Consider the following 27,077-nt stretch of genomic DNA (forward strand, 5'->3'; position numbering starts at 1 on the left):
TATCTATCGAGGATACGGAAATCAGAATTTTCAGATCTGATTTTTGGGCCAAGCTTTTGTATTTGTGTAGGGTTTCTTTTCTCACAACCCTAGACATATATAAGGCTTATTGTAGAGGCCGTTACATAAGAGACTACAAGGAGAACATATGCAAAAGGTGACCGAAACCTTATTTTCTCTAAAAAAAGCTACTGCGTCTTTGCGCCTTAGGGTTTTGTAACCAAGTGCTTCTTGATCTTCATTGTTGATAAAGTGAAAACTTTGCAGCCAATATTCTTCTTTCTCAAGTTGGTGAGTGAGTCACGTATTGGGATTTGTGCAAAGGAATGAGTCACGTACTAAAATCCGTGCATCAAAGAGTGGCGTTCATATATTGAAGAGTTCAAAGGTGCTGAAGCGGTAGAAGGTTTCTGCTGTGAGTTCATCTACGGGGATTGTAGAGTCTAGGGACAAAGGTTTTGTACTAAATCTGAAACTTCTCTTTACTATAATGGATTGTTTTTCGAGAAGGTTTCCCCCCAAGTTTTTTACTATGAAACTGGTTGGTTTCATTGGTTTTCTTGGGTCATCATATCTTGTCTTATTTATTTTTCCACTGCACTTAGTTTTGACATGATATTGATGTTTATTTGTTTTAACAATGTTTTAACAAATTTTATGCATAATAAATCTAATTAACAACTTGCATTTAAAACTTGTTAATTCTATCAACCGGAGTCTAAATTTCCCAACACTTCCCATTGTGTGCACAAGTATCGATCTATCCATGTGATTTGAAGAAAGATAAACGTATTTGCTGTTATAGAAAAATGTCAAGGTTGAAAGTTGAAACAAAAATAAAATAGGAGTCTTCACATAAAACACATGAGATTCAGAGCAAGAAAAAAATGAGAGTGGAATAGATTGTTTTGGCAACAGAGGGTATTTTCACAACGAAACTTATGTGTGATAATTTATTCATTTTAGAAAGCTTTGGGCAATTTGAAAACCCACACATTCTTAACATTTAATTTGTTTTAGTTCCTAAGGCTTAGAATTTAACCTTATCACCTGAAATTAGTAGGACATCTATGTTATATTTGGAATGTATTAATTTTGTTCCATAAAACTTAAAATTTGATTTTTGTATCATAATAAACAACTTTTTTTTTGTTGAGGAATATCATAATAAAAAACTTCAAAGATGAGTCAATAGATGAATTCTAACTAATGGTAGAGAGATTCCTACTTTGTCACTAAAAGGCAAAGCTTGGGTCTAATGCACTAAATCTAAAACGATACGGACACATGCCAAATTTTAAACACAACATTTGTATCATATGGGTCTAATGCTCTAGTGCACTAGATGCAAGTTGTGTCTATCACTAAAAGGAGTTGTGTGAAGTGTCAGCCAATTATAGTACAAGTCATGTGATGTGTGGTTGTAATGGGTAATATTATTGTACTAGTTTGTGCATACAAGAAGATCTTCAAAGCCTTTGAGTATCATAAAAGAATATGAGTATGAAGTGAAAGAGCAAAACATAGGCCCTCTTTTTCCTTAATTATGTTAAACATGTTTGAAGCTATAATTTTTGTGTTTTTGTTCCCAAATTCATGTAGCTCCTCTTAACTTGTAGTTCTAATTCTTGGTCTTCAAAAGTTATAACCTGTTCTTTTCTTCCTAAATATTTAGCAATCATTTTAGTGTTTCGGTGTTAGCTACAAGAACAATGCATAAAGATTAAGGCTCCGTTTAGGAGTTCATAAGATAATGGAATGGAATGATCATAAGGGAATGGAAAGGAATGAAATGGAATAGTATGTATTTAAGTAAGAGAAAGGAATGGAATGGAATTAAGTAACCTTGATTGAACGTTTTAAAATAAAGGAATGGAAAGGAATGAAAATAAATGAAATGTAAGTAATCTTGTTTGGAAGCAACATGGAGGGAATGGAATGGAATCATTTTATGACAATATTACTATTAAATCCCTATTTGAAAATAAAGGGTTGAATATATAGGGGTATTTTGGGAATTTTAGTAAAAAATTCATTAAATTTAATTTCATTCCCTTCAATTCCCAATTTCGGGGGAAATGAAAATTTGAGGTTTTAAGGGAATAGAGAGGAATGAGTGTTCCTTCTTACTCATTCTATTCCCTCTCACTTAAACTCCCAAACAAGGGAATATGTTTTCCATTCCCTCTATTGAAACTCCCAAACAAGGGAAGGGAAGAATATTCTAAAATTATTCTTTTCATTCATTTCCATTCCATTCCATTCTCTCCTTCCAAACAAGGCCTAATATAATCAGATGGAAATTAAACTACGCCCCTATCATTTTTCTGATGTGGATGAATTCATGGAATTGGCATGCAATGATCAAGTCATTCGCACGAGCAAACTAAGGTACTACATTTCAAGAGAAGATGCACTTGATTCTCTTAAGGAAGTTGCAATTCCTCACTCATGGTACAAAGCCATATGGGTAGAGGAGGTATTATGGTCACTCCCAATATGAGTAGAGGAGGTATTGTTTACTTTTATTTATATTTTATAATTTCGTAGTAAAGGCCTTAGAGGGAGGAATAAATTAAACCTTAAATGTTTCGGTTGGAAATAACAGAAAGTATTAATTACAAAACTTTTATAATTTTGTTTATACTACCTCCATTGGTTGGATATCTACAACTTTTATACGTACGATAATTCATGGGCATCTATATCATTTTACAGAGTATGATATGGTTGGCAACTTGCTATTAATTATTCCATTTTTAGCAAATTATTCTTCCTTTTGTTGTCTTTAAGAACCAAATTTGATAGGGCTAGAAGAATTTTTACCTCTTTTTCTCCATCATGCTAAACTTGTGGCCATGTCTTCAATTGATTTGTTGGTAAAGCTTGAAAAATGAATTGGTTAATAATTCCCCATTCTTAATCTTCAATGGCTATTGACTTCAATAATCCTTCGTGAAGATTGATATATTTGTGGCTTCAAAGCAAAAGGGATTCTGCTTTCTCAAATAATACGATTCTTTTGTATTTTTCAAAATCTAGATTTAAAATTTCATTTTCTAGAAGATAAAAAATATTGACAAAATTTTTTTTTATGGTACTCAAATACCAATCAACTACATGCGTATATTATATATCTAAAAGCTGAAGTGTAGCATTTATTGTTATTACGCTCTTGTTGAGCCACATCATCTACCTATTTCTCATTTATCTCCACTACTTCCAACCATAACTTCTCTTTTACCTTTTCATCTCTCCACTATTCTCAACCTTAATGTCACTCTTTATCTATCTATTCCTCTTCCTTTTATTTTGACTCTTCTTATCCTCATTCTATTATTATAAATATGATATTCTCTATCCCATTTTATACATATTTTCTCACATGAAAAAGGTTATTACTCTCTCTCTCTCTCTCTCTCTCTCTCTCTCTCTCTCATGTTTTATTTTTGTGTGAATTTTTTTTTTTTGTATCTTTACTTTAGATTGATGTATTTATGTGTTTTTTAGAATTTTACTTTGGGTTGCAATTTAGTTTTGTGATTTTAAGTTATTATCTTTTTTTCTTTTCTATAATCGTTAAATGTTATTTTATTGCATATAAATATAGTTTACAAGAATATAATTTTATTCTATTTTATATCATGGCTTAGATAATTTGGTATTTGACTTATGAATATATTTTTTATCTGGTGTTTCTTTTCTCATTTTATTTTCTTTTTTTCTCCCGAAATGGTGATTACTCTCTCTCTCTCTCTCTCTCTCTCTCTCTCTCTCTCTCTCTCTCTCTCTCTCTCTCTATATATATATATATATATATATATAATCTTTTTTGAAACTTTACTTTAGGTTGATAAATAATTGTATTTTTTATATAATACTATTTTGGGTCAATACGATTTGGTAGTGTGTTTGATTTTTTAAGTTTTCCATCACAAGTCTTCTCTCTCCCTCTTTTAGCCTTTGTTTGTTTTTTTTTTTTGGGACATAATTCTTAGTTATTTTGGAAGTGAGATTTTGAATTTATATCAAAATATAGTGTTGGCTATGTATTTGAATGTGTCTATGAACTATTAAAATTAAACCGCCCAAGATGAATATGTATAAACAATATTTTTATTTTTCATTGATTTATTATTTAGTAATGACATCAAAATTAAAGTAAATGATATGTAAAATTAAAATTTCCTAAGATGAATTTGTAAAGTCAATATATTTATATATTTAATATTTTCAAAAAAATAAAAGTAAAAAAATAAATACTAAAACGAATAATGATGTGGCCAATGATGTGACAAATGAGAAGGCTCAATAGGAGTGTTGTAACAAAAATGCAATATGAAGATCCAGTTAAAGACAATTAAATCTTTATAAATAAAAGAGTATAAAATAAAAAAATAAAAAAAATTAGATCACGTTCTTTTTATGTTATACTGATTATTTTCTTTCATTTCGATATGTGAAGTATTCAATTTTAGACATAAAGTCTACTTTTTCCCTAAATATTATTTTAAATATTAAATTTATAATATCGTATAGTCACTTAGGAATGTCAAAAAAAATATGCAGTTCCAATTTCATGTATCTATATTAGTAAACAAAACTCTATCAATAGTTTGAAGTTACTCCTACGATAAGAAAAATTATAAATAAAAAAATATATCTTTTTAAGAGAATGAAAATTTTGAATAATATATATTTGAAACTCAAAATATTTAGTTTTACATGGAAAACAAATTAGGAAAATTTAATGCACGATAACATAATTTATCAAAATATGGACTGCCTAAAAATGAATAATATCAATTGTAAGTGCACAATTGCACCTGGACCCAAGAATAGTTATGGGCTCAGACCCAATGAGCCTTAAACAATAAGAATTTGTAGAGTGTGGGCTTGAAACCCAGGTTAGAAGTGTATGAGGATGAAATGACAAACTAAAGATTCCAAGTACTTAGAGACAAAAAGGAGTAATGTAAATAGACCTCCTCGGACGTAAGCCGAAAGCTGTTCTTATATTATATCTCTCTCTTTTTCCTTCTTCTTTTTAGGTTACAAAAAGTTCCGTCCGAAGTTCTTCCCGGTCCCTCCTTAAATACTCCTCTTTTTAATACTTTATCCACGTGTTGCCCCCCAATTCCTCCCTTAGCCTAGATATTTCTTTTCTTAGTGCCTTTGAACAAGTAACTAGAAGTTTCCCTTCCTTGTTTAAGTGTCACTTCCTCATTAATGCGGCCGGGGTGGTAGGTGCAGGGTCTTTAATGTGGAGGTAGCACCTTTACCTTTGATATTCTTCCAACATCGGCGCTTCTAGGACATTCAAGGGTTCTCTCCCTTTAACCGTTGGTCTTGACCGTATCATTCCCTAATCTTTACCATGAAGTCTGGTTCTTTGATGTCAGGTCAGGGAAAACCATCCTCCCGGATCCTAGGATCCTCGGCGTATAGGCCGACCCATAGCACCAACAATCTCTAACCCAGGGTCGAGGTCGGCCTTCTTTAACAAGGCCCAAAAGGCCCACATTCCCACCGGATCCTTTTGCCCCACACAATAGCCCTCGAAAACTCTAATTTTCGACATCCGAGGAGAAAAATAGGGTTTTGATCCGACGAGAACCTCGCTCTACACACTTTATAAGTGACGACACGTGTGGAAATCGTTTCGCGTCCCAGAAGATGACACTTGGCGGTTTCATTTTCGAAAACGCGCGCATTTATTCCGTGTAAGTTACTCTTTGTCTCCCACGCTCAACGGTGAGATGGGCATCCAACGGTTCTCCTCACTCCACGAAATTTTAGGCGGGACGGACATAATTTCGAGGCCGCCTTTTCACACGTCGTGACGCTTCGGGAACTGCGCCTTCATTTAAGTCATCGTGGATCAATCCCATCAAAACAACAACAATCATTCTTCACCAACGAAAAACGTGGAAACCCGTACCTTCAACCTTGTAAGTTCTTGCTCTCTAGTCTTGACCTTTTCTCCTCGGACACAGTCCTCGGCTACCAATACAATCACTCTCCCTTTTAAAGTTTAGTCTATCGTCTCTCTGTAATGGGAAGATTCAAGTGTCTAGTTGATACCGCCAAGCTGGGATGGAAGGCTTTGAGCCAAATACCATATTCCCGGCGACGTAGGGTTAGAATGCGCCGGCCGCGCCGTGGGCCGGTTCTAGGAAAGAGGGAGAGGTTATCATTCCTATGATAGCCTTCATAGAGGGTGGGGATGACCCTACCAATGAAACCCGTAATGAGGGAGTATCTTCGCAACCACCGGATTGTTGTGCCCCGACCAATGCCTTCCAAATGTTTTTAGAGTTTTAGGTAGTGTAGATGCTCTAAACGAGCAGTGAGTTTAAACCTCACATGACACGATGTCGTGTTCCTATACGAGTCCCACAAACTCTCTAAGGTAGGCTATTATATGAAATCTCGGTCTAGCACCGTTAGGCTAATCTCCCGTGCCCAAATCAAACAAAGGCATGAAGGACGACTACGATCGTGTCCGGGAACCGGCACGACGGCCTCCACTTTGCCCGGTTCGGTGGGGGGATCAGGGTGCGACACCATAGGATTAATCTCCCCACAACACAACTTCTCCTAACACACACACGTAAATGCGTATTTGTATTTACTTAAATTCGTTAAATATTTGTGTGAATACGACCGAGTTTGTTTGTTTGATGTCTTTTTTGCAGATAAGCAACATGTGCGTCCTCGTCTAAGTCACCGTAACGTTGCCGATCTAAACCGAGTACTTCGCTCCGAGGTATTCGTTAGTACCTACAACTCCGGTGCTGCTCATCTCATTCTAGGATACACCCCCCTTTCCAAAGACTTTCAGGAGATAGAGGACGCCATTATTGCCGGCGACCGAAGACGGAAGAGGATAAACGTAGCTCGGCCCCATTTTTTGGACGACCGTGACCTCCCCGGGACGCTCCCGACACTATTTTGTACAACCGGCCGATAGCACGGTCCCCTCGCCATACACTCACAAACAACCGTCGTTCCGAGGAGGTGTCTTCTTCACACACTCTTGACGACGAGATAGACCAATTCCATCTTGAAGACAGAGAGACCTCGCGGAAACCGGTTCGTGGTACTTTCCGACGAGGAGGAAGAAGCCACCGAGGCCTCCGGAATCGCAGTGGTTTGTAGTTGCCCTTCCCGAGGACGAATCCGTAGAAGGCATGGGACGAATGGAGGGTCTTCTCACTAACAGGGCTGCCAAAGTTACAGAGAAGAAGAAAACGGGGACGTCCCAAGTTCCCCCAGCCTTACCTCCTCCTCCTCCTCTAGCTGAGCCAAAACTGCCAGCCGAGGATCCCAAGAAGAAGAGGAAGGGGGATGATGAGGGGACGATTACTAAGACCCCAAGAAACCACGCCAACAACTCCCACCGGCCCAGCGGCGAAGCGGGCCGGACAAAGGCAAGGGTAGAGCCCGTTCATGAACTGGGGAAATCAGTGATGAGGCCGTAGTGCACGGAGCACCGGCCACTTGGTCCCCCGATCTAGGGCCGGACGGCGCTCCTATCTCTCCTGTCAGTCCGGTATAAGGGCGATTCAACAAGGCCACGCCCACCACGGCCGAGGTCCTAGAACGCCCTCTTCGCTGCCCAAGGACATGGAGACCTTGGAAAAGATGGGCCGACCACAACTATTCCTCTCTCTAAAAGAGACTTAGCATCGGTAAGTGTTTCTCCTTTAACAATATTTATAAGTAAATTAGTTTTTTGTTATTCCTAACTCCATCATGCTTTTTTACGAGTGCTATTCAGAGGTCTTTGTAGCTGAAAAGTTTATTGAAGACGCTCGGAAAGTAGCCGAGGGAAACTCGAAATTAGGGTGGAGACCGAGAAGTCCTTGGGTACAGGCCCTTGCGAGAACGAAAAGCCTCTGAGGTAGTAGCTGAGGAGAGAGAAAAATGGGGTCGAGTCAAACTTGAAGACAATGAAGACCCGGATAGAAGGACAGCGCAAGCTCCTTCATGCAAGAGATGAAGAGCTCTCCCAAGCTCAAAAGGAGTGCTCGGATACGAAGAAGCGATTGGCGCCCGATGAAAGAAGAAGCCAGCTTCCTTCCAACTCTCTCTTCAAGCTGCGAAGCGAGCAAGTTTTGATGAAGGGGTAGCCACCCGAGGAGCAGCTGACAGAGGAGTTCGCGGCATTATTCCGCGAATACAGTAAAAAAGTATGGGGGGAACCTTTAAACGTTGCAGGAGTTCCCCGGTCCTTCGGATTCGAGGAAGTCCGAGAACGTTTGGCTTCCCCTAGAAATACGGAGACGAAGAGGGCTCCTGCGCTACTCCTACCCACGAGACAACTCTTCCTGTCCTACCTCCGATGGTCCCACGGCAAATTCGATCCTACGAGCAACCTTCGGTTCCAATAAAGAAAAGGAAGGAGGGGTGGATGCGAGAGAGGACTTGAACCGGATAGTGGAACCCAACGTCCTTCCACCAAAGACGGCGGATAAAGGAAAGCAGGGTTATGACTCCTTTTGAGCTGGAGTTGAGAAAGACCGAGGGCACTAGTACCTCTGGCAAGATCCTCCTCCAACAGCACTAGGACTTAGCTTAGGGCTTCTTTTTTTTCATTTTTTTTTTTGTTTTTGAATTATATATTGTAATGTATATTCACATTGATAAAATAAGAACAATTTCGTTTGCTTTTCACTTGGATTGTGTCCGCTTTTTTCTTTATTCTTTATGTACTTATTACAAAAGTTTTCCCATTAAGTCATATCAGAAGTTTCTCAGAGCATAAAAATCTAACTCCAAGGATTGCATAGTCATAACTTTCACATAATCATGCGTATATTATTAAAGATTTAATACAAGGTGACATGGTTAATTCATTTGAATAATACCTCGATTAAAAAAAAAGAGGACTTCATATAACAATTAAGCCCTTATAATGCATAACACTCGTTTTTAGTAGGTTGTAAGATCCGAGTTAATAAACAAGAAGGTATTAACATCCAGGCATAATCGAAGTTAAGTTTAATCAAAGTCATAGGCCGAAGATTAATCTTAAGCAATCTTTCGTTTAATTCTTCAAAATTGTAAGCGTAAATGGTAAGACATTAATTTCCTCAAGGTTTGTGGTCCGAGGACTACACTTAACCAAGTTTCGTTTGGTTCTTAAAAATTGTAATTTCAAATGTTAATTTTCCCAAAGTAGGAGGTCCGAAGACCGGCATAACTAAGGTTCTGTTTAACAAATGACAAGACATCAATTTCCACAAGGTTTGTGGTCCGAGGACTACACTTAACCAAGCTTCTGTTTGATTCTTAAAAATTGTAATTTCAAATGTTAATTTTCCCAAAGTAGGAGGTCCGAAGACCGGCATAACTAAGGTTAAGGTTCTGTTTAACAAATGACAAGACATCAATTTCCACAAGGTTTGTGTTCCGAGGACCACACTTAACAACTAAACTCTGTGATTCTAAAAAATTGTAACTTCAAATGTTAATTTTCCCAAAGTAGGTGGTCCGAAGACCCGCATAACTAAGGTTCGTTTTAACAAATGACAAGACATCAATTTCCACAAGGTTTGTGGTCAGAGGACTACAATTAACCAAGTTTCGTTTGATTCTCAAAAATTGTAACTTCAAATGTTAATTTTCCCCCAGTTGGAGGTCCGCATACCCGGCATAACTAAGGTTAATTTTAACAAATGTAAACACAACAATTTCCACAAGGTTTGTGGTCCGAGGACTACACTTAACCAAGTTTGTTTGATTCTCAAAAATTGTAACTTCAAATGTTAATTTTCCCAAAGTAGGAGGTCCGAAGACCCGGCATAACTAAGGTTCTGTTTAACAAATTACAAGACATCAATTTCCACAAGGTTTGTGGTCTGAGGACTACACTTAACCAAGTTTCGTTTTGATTCTCAAAAATTGTAACTTCAAATGTTAATTTTCCCAAAGTAGGAGGTCAGAAGACCCGCATAACTAAGGTTACGTTTAACAAATGACAAGACGTCAATTTCCACAAGGTTTGTGGTCCGAGGACTACACTTAACCAAGTTTCTGTTTGATTCTTAAAATTGTAACTTCAAATGTTAATTTTCCCAAAGTAGGAGGTCCGAGGACCCGGCATAACTTAGGTTCTGTTTTAACAAATGACAAAACATCAATTTCCACAAGGTTTGTGGTCCGAGGACTGCACTTAACCAAGTTTCTGTTTGATTCTTAAAAATTGTAACTTCAAATGTTAATTTTCCCAAAGTAGGAGGTCCGTAGACCCGGCATAACTAAGGTTTGTTTAACAAATGACAAGACATCAATTTCCACAAGGTTTGTGGTCCGAGGACTACACTTAACCAAGTTTCTGTTTGATTCTTAATAATTGTAACTCCAAATATAAGAGCTAGCCATAACTTTAAAATATTAATTGACAAAAGCTTATTTGATTAATAATAATACCTTCTAAGGTTATTTACATTCCATGGACGTGGTACAACTCGTTCATCTAGGTCAGCTAGCCTATACGACCCTATGCCTGCTATTGAAACAATGCGATAGGGGGCCTTCCAGTTAGGTCCTAGTTTACCCCATGCTGGGTTCTTAGAAGTGCCTACAACTTTCCTTAATACAAGATCACCGAAGTGTGCAAGTGGCCTTAGCTTCACGTGGGCATCATATCCTCGTTTTAGCTTTTGCTGATAATAAGCCAATTGGACCATAGCTGCCTCACGCCGTTCCTCAAGTAAATCAAGATCTTTCTCCAAAAGTCCCTGGTTATTCTCGGGGCTAAAAGAACTTGTCTTTAGAGTAGGAAAACCAGATTCTAGTGGTATCACCGCCTCGGCTCCATAAGTCATAGAAAATGGTGTCTCTCCCGGTGGACTGCGTGGTGTGGTCCGATATGTCCACAGAACATGAGGGAGCTCTTCTACCCATCCGCCTTTCGCATCATCCAACCTCTTCTTGAGCCCATTGACTATGACTTTGTTAACGGCCTCGGCCTTCACATTCCCTCGAGGATAAGCTGGGGTAGAATATCTATTTATGATACCCATGTCACCACAATATTGCCTAAAGGCGTTGCTGTCAAATTGAACGCCGTTGTCTGAGACAAGAGTGTGCGGTATACCAAATCTAGTAACAATGTTTTTCCATATAAATTTCTTGGAATCAACATCTCGGATATTGGCTAATGGCTCAGCTTCAACCCATTTAGTGAAATAGTCTGTTCCCACGAGCAACCATCTTTTGTTGCCAGCAGCTCTCGGAAATGGCCCGACAATGTCCAGGCCCCATTGTGCGAAAGGCCAAGGGCTAGACAGAGGGTTAAGAACCCCTCAGGGTTGGTGGATATTAGGAGCGAACCTCGACATTGATCACACTTTCTCGGCATAGTCACGAGCCTCCCTCCGCATATTGGGCCACCAATAACCCTGAGTAAGGGCTCTATGAGCTAAGGACCTTCCCCCAGTGTGACTCCCACAAACTCCTTCATGCAATTCCTCCAAGAATGATTCTGATTCGAGGGCGTACACACGACAAATACGGTCACGAAAAGGATCGTTTGTATAGCTTCGGTCCTGACAACCGAAACGCGGCGCCTTTCGACGTACCTTTTCTGCTTCAACTTTGTCTTCGGGAAGGATGTCATTTTTGAGAAAAGATATGATCGAATCCATCCAACTAGGACCAGGCCTTATTAGATGGACGCGAGGTGCGTTAGCGGCTATATAAGAGAAGGTTCTACCAAATCCTCAACGAGAATAACCCTTGGTAGACCTTGAGCCGAGGATGTTGCCAACGTAGCCAAAGAATCTGCATGAGTATTTCCACTCCTAGAGACATGAACTACGGCAAAGGAGTCGAATTCGGCCTGCCGACGCTTGACCTGGGCCAAATATTCTGCATTACGGAATCTCTAGCCTCCATGGTCCCCATGACTTGGCCGACCACTAATTGAGAGTCCGAGAACACATGGATTTCCTTGCCACCCATCTTATGTACCATTCGCATGCCTACCAAGGCGCTTTCATACTCGGCCTCATTATTAGTAGCCGAGAAAGCCAATCTCAAAGATTTTTCAAAGACAATTCCTTCGGGGACATTAGAACAAGTCCAACGCCGGACCCTTTATGATTAGCAGCCCATCCACATAAACTTTCCAAGCCGAGGGCGATACGGCCGTGATCACACCACGATTTTTCACCCATGTGCGCTACCTTTGAAGTTTCTTCTAACAATGGCTCGGCACAAACTCGCCACCAAATCGAGCGAGGACCCGACCTTTCACCGAGGTGCGAGGCTTGTACTTAACATCAAAGGCTCCCAAAATGGTTCCCCATTTTGCCCACTGCCGTAATAATCGGCACTACGCAACACGGCCAAATTTAAGCGGCAACTGGGTCAAAACAACCACGGGTATGAGATTGGAAATAATGAGGAAGTTTGCGCGTGGCGTGGACTACGGCGAAGTGCTTTCCAAGGGCAAATAGCGCACCTCGGCTTCATTCAAGGACTTACTAACATAGTAGATCGGCCTCTCGCACTCCATCTTCATTCCTTATAAGGACTAGACTCACCGCATGAATAGCCACGGCAAGATAAGCGAATAAAACCTCGTCCACCTCGGGCGAGATAAAATGGGTGGCCGAGATAGATATTGCTTAAGCCGTTGGAAAGCCGACTCACAATCCTCGGTCCACCGAAACCCTTTCCACTTGTTCAACAACCGAAAGAAAGGACGCACGGTCGGTCACCGACCGAGAAATAAATACTGTTCAACGCAGCAATCATTCCGTCCAATTTCTAATCTCCTTTGGGTTCCGAGGCGGCTGCAAATTTTGAATAGCCCTAACCTGCCTGGGTTCACCTCTATGCCCCTATGAGTGATCATATATCCTAAGAACTTTCCGAGATCCCACTCCAAAAGAACACTTGGAGGCGTTAAGGCGCAACTTATACTTCCTCGGCATTTGGAAGGTGTCGGCCAAATCTGATGTGCGAAGGTACCGTCTTACTCTTTACCACCATGTCATCCACGTATACTTCTATGGTTTTCCCCAATTCTTGTTCAAACATTCGGGTCATCATTCTTTGATAAGTAGCCCCAAAGCATTTTTAACCCAAATGGCATGACTTTATAATGATAGTTCCCCGTTGGAGTAATGAAAGCGGTCTTTTCCCGATCCTCTAATGCCAAGGGGATTTGGTGGTAACCACGAAAGGCGTCCAGGGAAACTCATCCGAGGATGTCCGACAACTAGCATCTACCCGGTTGATCAATCCGTGGCATTGGGAATGAATCTTTAGGACAGGCCTTGTTCGGATCGAAGAAGTCTACACATACTCTCCACTTGCCGTTCTTCTTCTTAACGACAACGGTATGAGCCAACCATTCGGGGTAGAAAACTTCTTTGATAGCCCCCGCCCTTTCGAGTTTAAGAACCTCTTCCTTCACAGCCTCAGAGAATGTTCTCGGGAAGATCGCCGAGGTGGCTGCCTCCTCGGAACAATGGCCGGATTGACGTTTAGATGATGACAAATAAAGTTCGGATCCACACCTGGAGCCTCATAGGGTCCCATGCAAAGACATCTAGATTATCCTTCGAAATTTCAACAACTCCATCTTTTCTTGGTGTGGCAATCGTATGCCAACTTGAAAGAACCTCTCTGGATCGTCGGTTATTACAAACTTCTCTAACTCCTCGCAAACAGGCCTCGTCTTCTGTCATCGCTCCAGGTGCCTCCGGAGCGTTAATTGCTATGACTCCCGGATGGGCAAGGTTGATAACTCGACTTCGACGGCGACGAAGTACTGCAGCGAGAGATTGCTCGGCCACTACCCTCGATTGCCGAGGATTTCCTCAACATGTTCCCCCGAGGGGAATTTAACCTTAACGTGCAAGGTAGAGGAAACGGCTCCCGTGGCGTGCGGCCATGGCACAGCGAGGATGGCTGTATATGGAGAGTACGCGTCAACCACAATGAAATCTACTTCAACCGTTGCTGTCCGATTGAACGGGTAAACGGACCGTCCTTTTGGCACAACGGCTCTCCCTTCAAAGCTAATAAGAGGTGAGTCATAAGGAGTTAAATCTTCCAACTCCAACCTTAACCCCTTAAATAGATCGGGGTACATGATATCGCACCGCGCACGATCTATCATTACCCTCTTCACGTCATAATTACCTATTCTGAGGGTAACCACAAGAGCATCGTCATGGGGCTGGATAGTCCCTACTTTATCCTCCTCGGAGAAACCCAAGACAGGTAAAGTGCTCTTTAATCTCTTCGGCCTGCTACCCACATCCTCGGCTCCGAATGGGAAACCGCCATAACCCTAGTAGGACCCGAGCCTGTCCTACCGGAGTGGGCCGAAGATAACATTAATCGTCCCCAATGCTTGGCCGAGATGAACTATTCCGCTGGTTGTTTGAACCAACTTGTGACTTGCCCGGTGGCCGACACAAGTCTGCTTGCTTTCCCTCACCGACGAGCGCTCTAGATGGTTCCACGGTTCGACAGTTCTCGGTAGTGTGGCCCACATCCCGATGGTGCGACGGAAAAGGTTTTGATTTCTTCTTAGGGTCACCGCCATTTTGCCGGCCACCCTCAAGAAGAAGGGCTCTTTACGAACTTTTTCTAATAGCGATGCACTTGGTTCTCGGAACACAGTATTACAGCCGCTGGTCCGCCGAGCCGGATTGTCCGAAGTAATCCCTCCTCGGCTTGTTGTTGTGATATCTGTCCGACCCGAAATCCCTTCTCCCGCGGGATAACCTTCTCCTTTCCTTTCCCCGTTGTCGGTCTTCCTCTACCCTTTTATATTCATCAATACGATCCATAAGACGACGTACGCCGCGGACGGGCTTTTTCGTCAAAGACTTTCTTAGGTCGTGATCAGTAGGGAGGCCTACCTTAAAGGTATTTAGCGCCACCTCATCAAAGTCGCCGTCTATTTCATTAAACATCTCCCAATATCTGTCGGAGTATGCTTTCAGTGTCTCCCCTTCCTTCATGACCATGGATAGCAATGAGTCCAGTGGCCGAGGGACTCTGCTCCAAGTAATGAACCGAGAAGCAAACGCCCTAGTTAGTTCCCCAAACGAGCCTACGGAACCCACGCCGAGACCGTTGAACCATCTCATAGCCACAGGGTCCCAGGCTGGGAGGGAAGACTTTACACATCAAAGTCTCGTTATGAGAGTGCACTGCCATCCTTTGGTTGAAGTGACTCACGTGCTCCACGGATCGTGTCCGGCCATTATAGATGGTAAACGTGGGCAGGTGAACCTCCCGGGGAGCCGCCCCCTCTCAAGCCCCCGGGACAACGGAGATTTAGCGAGTGGGGGCCACGCCCTCCTCATGGGCTCGGTGCCGAAACCCCGAGGACGAAGCTTCTGACGTCCGCGGATTGGTCGGTCGTTCTCCTCACCGCAGGATGTTGCACGCAGTGGGGGAATATGACCTCAACCGTAGCCATGTCCCCCATCCTTCTCCGAGGAAGAACTAGATGAGGACGGGGAAACCTTACGTTTAGCACGGCGTAACTTCCTCTTCAAACGATTGATTTCCTTCGCATGGATTTAGAGCCCTCATCGTGGTAGTGCTACCTCCACTGAGTAGTATGGCTAGCCCCCGGATATTCTCGTATGGACGCTTCCCTCACGATCCCTACGTTGTTCAAGACGTTCGAAATGATCTTCAGTTGTGACCCTTGTGACTCCGCATGATGAGAGCCTAAGCTCGCCATAATATCCCTACTACTTCTAGACTAGATTCCCACGGCGTCAATTGTAAGTGCACAATTGCACCTGGACCCAAGAATAGTTATGGGCTCACCCAAATGAGCCTTAAACAATAAGAATTTGTAGAGTGTGGGCTTGAAAACCCAGGTTAGAAGTGTATGAGGATGAAATGACAAACTAAAGATTCCAAGTACTTAGAGACAAAAAGGAGTAATGTAAATAGACCTCCTCGGACGTAAGCCGAAAAGTTTGTTCTTATATTATATCTCTCTCTTTTTCCTTCTTCTTTTTAGGTTACAAAAGTTCCGTCCGAGTTTATTCCCGGTCCCTCCTTAAATACTCCTCTTTTTAATACTTTATCCACGTGTTGCCCCCCAATTCCTCCCTTAGCCTAGATATTTCTTTTCTTAGTGCCTTTGAACAAGAATGAAGTTTCCCTTCCACTTTGTTTAAGTGTCACTTCCTCATTAATGCGGCAGGTGGTAGAGTGCAGGGTCTTTAATGTGGAGGTAGCAGCCTTTACCTTTGATATTCTTCCAACATCGGCGCTTCTAGGACATTCAAGGGTTCTCTCCCTTTAACCGTTGGTCTTGACCGTATCATTCCCTAATCTTTACCATGAAGTCTCAGGTTCTTTGATGTCAGTCCGAGGGGAAAACCATCCTCGGCTGGATCCTAGGATCCTCGGCGTATAGGCCGACCCATAGCACCAACAATCTCTAACCCCAGGGTCAGGTCGGCCTTCTTTAACAAGGCCCAAAAGGCCCACATTCCCACCAGGATCCTTTTGCCCCACACATCAATCATATAAATCCAAATAATAAAATGACGAAATTTTTTTGAGATATATAAATGAAAAATAATTTTAGAAATTGTTTAAGTTTTTGGGAGAACAAATTATTTTCCACAAAATTTAGAAAACAAATTATATATTATACCATAAGTAAAATATAATTATTTATTTCCACGCATCGCGTGAGTCTGCGACTAGTGTCTAACTAAAAATCGAGTAAAAAAAGTGAAGATTTGACATGACCACAGGAAAAACTGGATGTGTCGTATGACTTATTTTTAATGGCAAATGAAATAGAAGTTTTATCTCTTTGTCATCTTTAGACAAAAAAGAATATTACAACCTCATCAACCAAATGGAGGAATGAGATTTGCACATGTGAAACTTGGTGGACCATTGTAACAGTAAGGTGTTACCCAAATCATACCATGTGAAAAAATACAGATGCCAATGAATTATTGGGACACCTATATATATATATATATATATATATATATATATATATATACTTTTGTAAGTGCACAATTTGTACCCGGACCCAAAAACAAGTGATGGACTCAGGCCCAAAGAGCTTTATACAATGAAATTTGTAGAGTATGGGTTTGAAACATAAATTTCGGATGTTGGAAAGTTAATCAACAGGCTAGAATGTCACTGTTCATGCAAGTAATAGATGGACAATTTATACAGTATTTCCTTTTCTAAGTAAAGATTACAATTCTTAGTTTTTTTAGCCAAGAAGAAGATCCCCCTCCTCTTTCCTTTCTCGTCTTCTTATATACTTCTTCTTCTTCCCTATTTCATCCACATGTCACACAAATCTTCCTCTTAGATACTTGTCCCATCTACCACATTCTTAAAGTTTTCAAATAATAGCAGGAAGGCTAAATTCTACTGTTCAGAGGTCATTTCTCCATTAATGCGGCCAGGGAGGTAGATGCAGGGCCTTTAATGTGGTGGTAGCAGCTTTTTCCTCAGATATTTCTCACACGTTCCTACTTCTAAAGGGTGCTTGGATCATACTTTTACCCACCAGTTCTTCTAGAATTCTACCTCTAAGTCGTTTAGCAAGTCCCAAGGCCCTTGCTGGGCCTGTTCGAGGAGATACTTCTCCTCAAACAACTTCTCGGACCACTATAGTGCGGACTGACCTATGGGCCTAGAGACCCTGATCAAACAGACTTGTACCAACCAATCAGGCCCAAAACCCAAACGTTTATTCAAACACTTTTACCCCCCACAACTTTCGTTCCATTTCTCCTCCTATAAAAGGAGTGTAATTCTTTTGTAAGATACCAATGAATGCAAGAAGCAGTCTTCTTCCATATTTCCATGTCTTTATCTTTGTGTTTGTGTTACTGATATCTAAACCTACTACCCATCTAAATAATAAAAATCTAAATCTACTATTTTTGAGTATGTAAATAAGTGAGATGCAATCTATCTACTATCTCTAAGAGTTTGTAAGGTAGTTTGTATTACATTTTAAGTAAAATATATTTTATCACCAAATGCAATGGTTCTTCGACTGCAAATAATAGCAAAAGCTAAGACATTTTCCTGGTTCAGTGCATAATAGAGATGCATTGATAGACGTGCTTCCTCTCTTGCTGGTTTCAAATGCTGAGTCCCACATCGTGTAAGAGAGAGGACAGATACACAGAGCTGAGTAATAAAAGGGAAAATCAGAAGATGAGCAAAGCATACCTTTCTCGGCCTTTTGGCTAAGATCAAGTGTAGTATCTGTTCTTATCAGTTTAATATCTGATATGTGGGTCATCGGCCCACACGATATTAAATTTATTTCTTGAGGGGAAGAGCCCACCACAGTAGCTTGCTACTGGGGCTCTTAAGCGTTGCCCATGCGTTGCACTATAGCTCGGGCCTGGCGCACCCCACCCAATTCTAGTCTTAAAGTTTGAATTTGATCGAAGCAGCACAAGTTTGTTTTCTTCTGTGTGTGAGTTTGGTGTAATTATAATTTATTTCTGATAGTCAATATAAAATGCAGCAAGTTTCACTCCCTAGATTTTTAGTTACTATTTTGAAGGGTATGCTCACAATTCTAGAACGTCAAGTATTGGTGTTGATCTATGAGCCACAATAAACTATACATAAGACTAGTCTGCGACATGATGAAAAAAGTTACTTAACAAATGCTCGGTGGTCCTTACGGTCACAATTAGGTAGGGTAGTCACGGTTTTCACCACTCGTTTTCTTTTTATAAGCTAGAAAACAAAGTAATACATAAGTTCTTTTATGGTGATGTTTATGACTAACTCAGTTGACTGCTTTTTCAAATCAAATAGCCTAGATTCCCATAATTTATTTTTCTGATAAGAGCTTTTATAATTGTATAATTAATATTAAATAGAACTTCCACGTCAGGTAGGGACCATGAATTTCCAATCTTGATGTTCTTCTTCCCTTCAAGACAAAGTTGTTTTAACGTTTTCCCCTTGGGTGCACCATCATTCAGAATCACAAGTTGGTTGTGTGAGATTTGTTTTTCGTTTTCCTTGCAATGATAGATAGATATTTAGTGAAATATGGTTCTTTTTTTTCTTCTTTACGTGTATCACAGATGAGCAGTGGATTGGGATCCATAACAAGAGGTACACTATTATGTCAAGGTATTCCATTAGTTCTTTTCTTCTTTTTTTTTGGGGGGGGGGGGGGGAGAATGTGGGAAGGTGTGATGGAGAAGGTCAGCAAAGCAAGAAGAACAATTATCTAGTGTTGGTTTGATATGATTTATTTTTATCGGTTTATTTTACTCAAACTATAAGCTGAATAAAAATACAACTATATCAAAAAGAGAAAGAAAGATAGCGATTTTAAAAGCCGTACATTTTAGAGTTTTGATTCTCACACATCAACTATTTTATATATGTTTTTTTACACCACTTTTATGTGTTAAAATGTGAACATTTTAAATGTGGAGATTCCAACATCAATTGTAGATGCCTATATGAAATAGTGGATGTAAACTAGTGTGAGAATATTTTTCTTTCTATTTCAGAGTTAAAAAAGAGTTAAATTAAACCACCAACTATAGCAGTTGCTAATTTTTAAAAAGCATTCTGTAACTTTTTCTACATTAATTGTGTAGGTTGAGACAGTCAGAGCTTTGATACATCTTTAAGAAAGCCAAGGTCAGCATATCCATTGAGCTATTAAACTAGTTTTTCCGGTTTGTTGCATGAATAAACTAGGTTTTTTCATAATAAGGTCAAAAGTTATAAGAATCCTGTGGTTTGTATTGCAAACTTTAGAAATCACATATTACTTCCATTTCTCAACAAACAGCACCACCTATTGTTCCCACCATTTGACATGTCAAAGGAGATGGAGATTAATCTTTCAAAGATCACACTTCGTCCATACAAAATTTCAGATGTTGATGACTTCTTAATGTATGGTGGCAATGAAAAAGTGACGCGCTTCACAAGGTGGAACACCTTCACCTCCAAGCAAGACGTAGTTTCTTACATCAATGACTATTGCATTCCACACCCTTATTGCAGATCCATATGCATAGACAACCGTTCAGTTGGTTTTGTTATCATAATGCCACGTTCCGGTGATGACCGGTGTAGGGCAGATGTTGGATATGCCTTAGCTGCTGAGTACTGGGGGCATGGTATAACAACTAGAGCAGTGAAGATGGCTATTAGTGAAGGGCTAAAAGAATTCCCAGATGTGGTTAGGTTTCAAGGTTTGGTTGAGTTAGAGAACAAGGCTTCTCAGAAGGTCTTAGACAAAGCTGGCTTCCTCAAGGAATGTGTGTTGAGGAAGTATAGCTTTAATAAAGGTGAGACTAGGGACATGGTAATGTACAGTCTTTTATCTTCTGATTTTATGCCTTGAACTGTACCTTCTCCAACCCTCAGCTTGATTTTTAATGTGTTTATTAGATATGTTTGTTTGTTATTTTGTTATGTTACCATATCTTATACTTATACCAACAAAGACAGAGTATGCCTTCATACAGAATTAAATGGTAAATATGAATGTATATGGTCAACCTGACGAATATGTTGAGGATTTATATACCCAACCCTTGTTCTTCTTATTACCAATATCTTATGTCATATTTTCCAAAGGTAAATTAAGAATTGATCATAAGTACATGATGTATTTTTCCAGTCAATCTTTTTCAGCTTATCAAGAATTGCAAGTTGCGTCTTGGAATGAATGTCCAACTGTCTGCTACTAGGGCCAGATTCTCAATAATGAATACCATAATTGACCATGTCTAATAGTCCATGGCCATGAGGCCAGTGACGTTCTTGGCTTTTACAAAAAATCCACCGTATGCCACATATATATGCCTGATGAATCTAATTGAACCTAGAACTATTTCAAACTAGTTTCAATGGATTCCTCGCGACTTTCCCTACGTCCATTCAAGCTCTCTGATGTTGATGACTTCCTGAAATGGGCTAGTGATGATAGAGTAACACGGTATCTTAGATGGGACTCCATCACCTCTAGGGAAGAAGCATTGACATATCTTGAGAAGGTTGCCATACCCCATCCCTGGCGTCGGTCCATATGTTTGGATGATCGTTCAATTGGCTACGTTTCAATTAGGCCAGAATCCCACGATGACAGATGCAGAGCATACATTAGTTATGCTGTGGGCACAGATTACTGGGGGCAAGGGATAGTCACCACTGCATTGAAGATAGCCGTCTCTAAGGTGTTCAAAGAGTTCCCAGATTTGGTGAGGATAGAGGCAATGGTAGAGGTAGAAAATAAGGGGTCTCAAAAGGTGTTAGAAAAGGTTGGATTTCTTAAAGAAGGGTTATTAAGAAAGTACGGATTTTGTAAAGGAGAGATCAGAGACATGTTTATCTATAGCTTCTTAGTAACAGATAGTTTGTTGTGATATTAATTACAAGCTGTGCCTTTAGTCTTACAATCTTCTTCTTTCAATTCTTGTTTTCCCATTTCTTTGAGTTATGAACTATTGGAGCTAGATTTTAAAAGTTTGTCAAGGTTAGGCCCTTGATCTCCACTGAAACTGCAAAAGCTAGAAGTTGATTACATTTCCCAGCTGGAAATTGATTATATCTCCTACTTGTCACAACATCCATTATCTCTGCATTCATTGTGTGCTACATCTGTGCCTCTAATGCTACTTATCACTTATATCATTTCATCAATATAAGTCAGGTCCCCACTCTGTTGTCTTTCAATTAGAGCTTGAATTTGAAGGCAGAAATTTTTGTATTTCAAACAGTATCATCTACATCACTATGGTGTTTGTTGGCATCTACTTTGTTTTGTGTGAACTGTTTAAAGCAGATATGTTTGTATTTCTATGCCAGCCATGTATAATATAAGCATAATTAAGAGTTTGAAAATCACGTCCCACATCATGAAAGCAGGAAAGAGCTCAAAGCTGTCTTACTATAAAAAAGAGCACATTTTAGGAGTATACTCATACCTTTCTCGGCCTTTTGGCTAAGATCAAGTGTAGTATCTGTTCTTATCAGTTTAATATCTGATATGTGGGTCATCAGCCCACACGATATTAAATTTATTTCTTGAGGGGAAGAGTCCGCCACAGTAGCTTGCTACTGGGGCTCTTAAGCGTTGCCCATGCGTTGCACTAGAGCTCAGGCCTGGCGCACCCCACCCAAATCTATACCAAGTTTTATAACTCCATAGTCTCCACATCAATTAATAATTAATATTTTTATATATTATTTACTGAATTAATAATGGTGACCACCATATAGATTGTGTGGATTGAATAAAGAAAGGTTTCTATAGGAAATATGAGGGAAGAACTATTGATATTTCAACGTACAGCTTCTTAAAAACTGACAAAATAATCATTTAAACGTTTTGTTTTGTTGAAAATTTGTTTTTGTTATAAAATCTGTTGTTACTAAGGTTGTTATATCAGTTTCTGTTAATGAGTGAAAACAAACAAGCTCAGCAGGCTTGACTAGTTATATGGTTCATTCTGTTCCAATGTGATGTTGGATTTCATACCAGAGCTTTGCTTTCCTTTTCCAGGATAAAAATTTAATCACAAGTTGGGACACAAATTGGTACAGTGAATTTAATTAGTGAGGCTCTCTATTATGAAAGGAGAGAGGGCAGCCATCACCAATAAAAAAAGAAGCTACTCTTTTGGAGTAGGTATTTGGAATAAACTACTAGAGTCTAGATACCAAGTACGCACCACAATCATGCCTCTGCAGTCATACTAGTCATGTTTGTTTATAATAAAATTTTGATTTTGGAATTTTGAAGGTTAGATAGGATAATGAAATTCAAACAAGAACCAGGAAGAACGTCAGATAGGATGGCTTTAAATTAGTCATCAATAAGTTTATTTATCAGTCCTTGATTTTCCTGTTGGTGTTGCTGACTGAAGCTCTGTGATTGATGCGACATGCTTTATTTTTAGCCTCAAAGAGTGTTGAATGCAGGAAAAGCTGATTTTGACTCTGGTTAATATCTTGTGTGTGTTCATGCTGATTGATCAGTGCACAAATAATTGCAATTTAATTTATTGTCGGAATTTACTTGACCATATGATGTGTGTTGCTCTAGCATCCCCACTCAACATATAGATGGAATCATCACCACATCGAAAATTTAAAGATGTCAAATGATTCAATATTTTCCATGAAGTGTATCTGTGTCCTTTGGAGTCTTGTAAAAGTAAAGTCCTACAAATCAAACACCTGAAATTAGTAGGACATCTATGTTATGTTTGGATTGTACTAATTCTGTTCCTTCTAATTTAAAAACTGACTTTTTAAGCATAATAAACAGCTTGGAAGATGACTCATTAGACAAACTCTAACCAATTGTAAAGATATTCCTACTTTGTCATTAAAGGGCAAAGCTTGGGTCTAGTACACTGGACCCAACTCAATATGAAAACGTGGTAAAATTTAATCATGTATCTGCATCATATTGGACTTAATGCACTATCCGTGTCCGTAACTAAAAGCATTTGAGTTGTGTGAAGTGTCTGCCAGTTATTGCACTAGCCATGTGAAGTGCCATTGTAATGAGTAGAATTATTGTACTAGTTTGTGCGCACAGGAAGATCTTCAGAGCGTTTGCTAGAATTATAAAAGGGTACGAGTATGAAGTGAATGAGCAGAACCTATGCAGTCTTTTTCCTTTGTTATGTTAAACATGTTTGAATCAATGAATTTTGTGTGTTTTGGCTCCCTAGTTCTTGTTGCTCCTTTTAACTTGTAGTTCTATTGCTTGATCCTTGTAACTTAAAAACTGTTCTTTTCTATATATTTATTCTCTCTCTTTTCCCCCCTAAATATTTAGCAATCATTTTAGTGTTTGGCGTTAGCTACAAGCCCAAGATTTTAGAGAGATTAACAAGATGGAAATCAAACTATACCCCTATCAATTATCTGATGTGGATGACTTCATGGAATGGGCATGTGATGATCAAGCCATTTACACGAGCAGACTAAGGAACTACACTTCAAGAGAAGATGCACTTGATTATCTTAAGGAAGTTGCAATTCCTCACACATGGTACAGGGCCATATGTTTGGAGGACCGTCCAATTGGATTCATGTGTCAAACCAGGGTCGGACTATCATATATGTAGAGGGCAAATCAGCTATGCTCTTGGATCAAAGTATTGGAACAAAGGTATAACCACAGTGGCAGTGAAATTGGTTATTTCTAGTGTGTTTGAAGAGTTTCCGGATATGGAGGGATTGGAAGGCTTTGTTAATGTGGAAATTAAGGCCTCACAAAGGGTTTTTGAAAAGGCTGGGTTTCAAAAGGAAGGAGTACTTTGGAAATATGTCATTGTCCATGGGAAGACTATTGATGTTATTATGTATAGCTTTTTAAAAACTGATCAAACTAATTGAAGGGATTCTTTTCTTTTTATTCTCATCTCACTCTCTCTTTCTTATGGGTTGCCGATTTGTATTTTGCTTTTCATCTATTGTTAAGGTTGGCCTATCAGTTTCTGTTAATGAGTTGAACGTGGACAAGTTTAACAGGCTTGAAAAGTTCTACAACACAGTTCTGTTCTAGTGTGATGTTGGATTTCCTATTCCATACCATTGTGGAGTTCACTCACTTGAAAGAAATCATGCGTATATTGAATGTATGAACTAGTTATACAGCGACAAAAATTGGTATTATGTCACCATCTGTTTAGCAAATCAGCAATTTTTGTCTGTAAACAGTGCCATTCTTGCCAATTTCCTTTCCCCCTTTTTAGAGTTCTGTGCCTTATTAGCCAAGAAATATAATAGATATAATGATTTGGTTAGGTTAAAATGATGTAGAAGGTTGCTAGTGTGATTAGGAGACATAAGGCAAAGACCAAGCACAACAGTACTGAAAATAAATTCAATAGAAACTCAATACCTTGCAACTCCATAATAACCTTTGATCTTAAATCAAGTGCTTGGTATATGTTCTTTGTCATCGCCTCCTAATGAAGTAAAAAGATATGTATTTATCTTTAGGATAGAAGGTTTACATGATATATTGTTAATTTATTGAGTGGATCCGGATCCTTTGCAATTGCTTGCATATGATGTGTATTTTATATGGTCTATTGCATGGCATTGAATTCTATGGTAGGGAATAACATTTTCTATACAGAGAATCATGCATTTTCTAATAAATCAATTGTTGTGGATATAAATTTTGTAATCTCAAGAATATTCTACATGACAAGATTCACAGCATGCATTTGAATTAGATGCTTTAAGATTCATAAGATCACATACAAATTATAACAACAGCAACTCTGAACAAATACTCAGCTCTGGGGATCAGTAGAAAGAAGACTAAACATCACCAGGTCTATAGTTTTCCCCTTCACAGTCATATACTTCCTTAGAACACCTTCCCTCTGGAACCCAGCCTTTTCTAACACCCTCTGGGATGACACATTTTCAACAAGAACTAGAGCTTGAAGTCTCTCTAAGTTTGGCCACTCACTAAATATAGTATTAGCCACCAGCTTAACTGCTTTAGTTGCAATTCCTTTGCCCCAGTACTTGTAGCCCAAAGCATAGCCAAGTTCACCTCTGCACTCATCATTGCCTATATTTCTGGTCACTGAAATGGCACCAATGGGCTGGCCATTAAGGCAAATTGCCCTGAACCATGGGTGAGGAATAACCTTATTTTTGATAAAGTCTAGTGCATCTGCTTTGCTAGTGTAAGCATCCCATGTGCAAAAACGAGCCACTTTATCATCTGTAGCCCACACCATGAAAGCATCTATGTCAGAAAGATCCAATGGCCGAAGAGTGATCTCAGTGAATTCATTTCCACCTACTTCCATTGTTACTACTTGATAATGATTGTGTTTTAGCAATGGTTTGTATGAATTTGAGCCTTGTTGAAAGAAATGAGGTACAAAGGAAGGACTCACTTGGAAAGTGGAAAAGGGTATTGGCCTTTTATGTACTTAGAGAATGAGTGAATGAGGCACACGCAGTTCTCTGGAAACAAAGGATATGCAAATCAAGACCTTAATTCCCTAAGGGTCAATTCTACATTATTACTTGCACTGGTGAGCAAATAGTGGTTTGTACTACAAGATAGGTGATGTAGAACCGACAACATAATCTTTCATTGAGTAAAGAGAGCATCAGAATAATGTATTGTCTATTTTTAATACTTTTTTAAATGCTTTTTTTATTTCCATTATGACTTTTAAATTAAAGTTTAGAATAATGTATTGTCTATTTTGGGACGTCTCCTAGAAATATTAGTATTTAGCATGTTTTTTAGCTGCCCTAGGGTTTCCTTTACTACTTAAACACATTGTAGCCTACAAGACAATTCAGACTTTTGTTCCTTTATTTTCTGGTAGACTCTAGACTATCTCTCTTTGTGGATTGGAAGAGCAGTTATTTTCTTGAAGTAAACACGTTTGGCTTCTTGTGGCTTTTGCTCAATTCAATAGATAACCTCATGCTGCAATTATAGCCGCCTTAGTTGATTACTTTACCATGTCAAGAAGTTTTGGTGACAACCAAAGCATAATATGAGTAACTGACCCTAGATGCTGATCTGTCTTTGGTACAAGGTATGAGACCAGATACACTAGTCGTGGTTATTTTTAAGGGATTATACACACCCAAAGAAAATAGTCTAAACCACTCACATTAACCAGAACAATGCTTCCCATTTTGTGCGCAAGTATGGATATATCCTTGTGATGTGAAGAAAAATAAACGTCTTTGCTGTTATAAAAAAAAAATGTCGTGGTTGAAAGCTGAAACAAAAATAAAATAGGATTCTTCACATAGAACACATAAGATTCAAAGCAAGAAAAAATGAGAGACGGAATAGATTGTTTTGGCAACAGAGACCATTTTCACAATGAAATTTATGAGTGGTAATTTATGCAATTTGAAAACCCACACATTCTTAACATTTAATTTTTTTTAGTTCCTGAAGTTTAGAATTTAACCTTATCACCCGAAATCAATAGGGCATCTATGTCATATTTTGTGACGCTCCAAAAATCATAAGCAATAAAGTTCTATTTAATTTGAAAAATCCATAAAAA

At 39.3% G+C, this 27,077-nt stretch overlaps 3 protein-coding genes, 2 non-coding genes and 1 pseudogene across 5 annotated transcripts; 5 read left to right on the top strand and 1 right to left on the bottom strand.

Annotated features, from left to right (window-relative positions):
- The first annotated feature begins 2,296 nt into the window (after positions 1-2,296).
- LOC142624214 (uncharacterized) lies at positions 2,297-20,452 on the top strand. The gene is made up of 3 exons (XM_075797753.1): positions 2,297-2,479; positions 4,944-4,950; positions 20,073-20,452. The coding sequence occupies exons 1-3, from the start codon at positions 2,297-2,299 to the stop codon at positions 20,387-20,389; spliced, it is 507 nt and encodes a 168-aa protein (XP_075653868.1). The 3' UTR covers positions 20,390-20,452.
- LOC142626559 (U2 spliceosomal RNA) lies at positions 18,222-18,417 on the top strand. Its single transcript, XR_012842555.1, has one exon. It is a non-coding gene; the product is annotated as a U2 spliceosomal RNA (small nuclear RNA).
- A 207-nt stretch (positions 20,453-20,659) lies between the features above and the next one.
- LOC142624216 (uncharacterized) lies at positions 20,660-21,720 on the top strand. The gene has a single exon (XM_075797755.1). The coding sequence runs from the start codon at positions 20,898-20,900 to the stop codon at positions 21,411-21,413; it is 516 nt and encodes a 171-aa protein (XP_075653870.1). The 5' UTR covers positions 20,660-20,897; the 3' UTR covers positions 21,414-21,720.
- Positions 21,721-21,970: 250 nt separating this feature from the next.
- LOC142626575 (U2 spliceosomal RNA) lies at positions 21,971-22,166 on the top strand. The gene has a single exon (XR_012842570.1). It is a non-coding gene; the product is annotated as a U2 spliceosomal RNA (small nuclear RNA).
- A 109-nt stretch (positions 22,167-22,275) lies between these two features.
- Positions 22,276-25,924, top strand: LOC142624217 (uncharacterized; annotated as a pseudogene).
- Positions 23,071-26,100, bottom strand: LOC142624215 (uncharacterized). The gene is made up of 2 exons (XM_075797754.1): positions 25,279-26,100; positions 23,071-23,214 (listed from the first exon to the last, which is right to left on the bottom strand). Exon 1 carries the CDS (start codon positions 25,839-25,841, stop codon positions 25,311-25,313), a length of 531 nt encoding a protein of 176 aa, XP_075653869.1. The 5' UTR covers positions 25,842-26,100; the 3' UTR covers positions 23,071-23,214; positions 25,279-25,310.
- Positions 26,101-27,077: the final 977 nt, after the last annotated feature.

This window comes from Castanea sativa, chromosome 2 (genome assembly GCF_040712315.1).
Source record: "Castanea sativa cultivar Marrone di Chiusa Pesio chromosome 2, ASM4071231v1".
Lineage (NCBI taxonomy): Eukaryota > Viridiplantae > Streptophyta > Magnoliopsida > Fagales > Fagaceae > Castanea > Castanea sativa.

Bases quoted from the DNA above. Each gene is read 5' to 3' on its own strand.
- LOC142624214 (XM_075797753.1), top strand. From the start codon at position 2,297: ATGGAAATTAAACTACGCCCCTATCATTTTTCTGATGTGGATGAATTC.
- LOC142624216 (XM_075797755.1), top strand. From the start codon at position 20,898: ATGGATTCCTCGCGACTTTCCCTACGTCCATTCAAGCTCTCTGATGTT.
- LOC142624215 (XM_075797754.1), bottom strand. From the start codon at position 25,841: ATGGAAGTAGGTGGAAATGAATTCACTGAGATCACTCTTCGGCCATTG.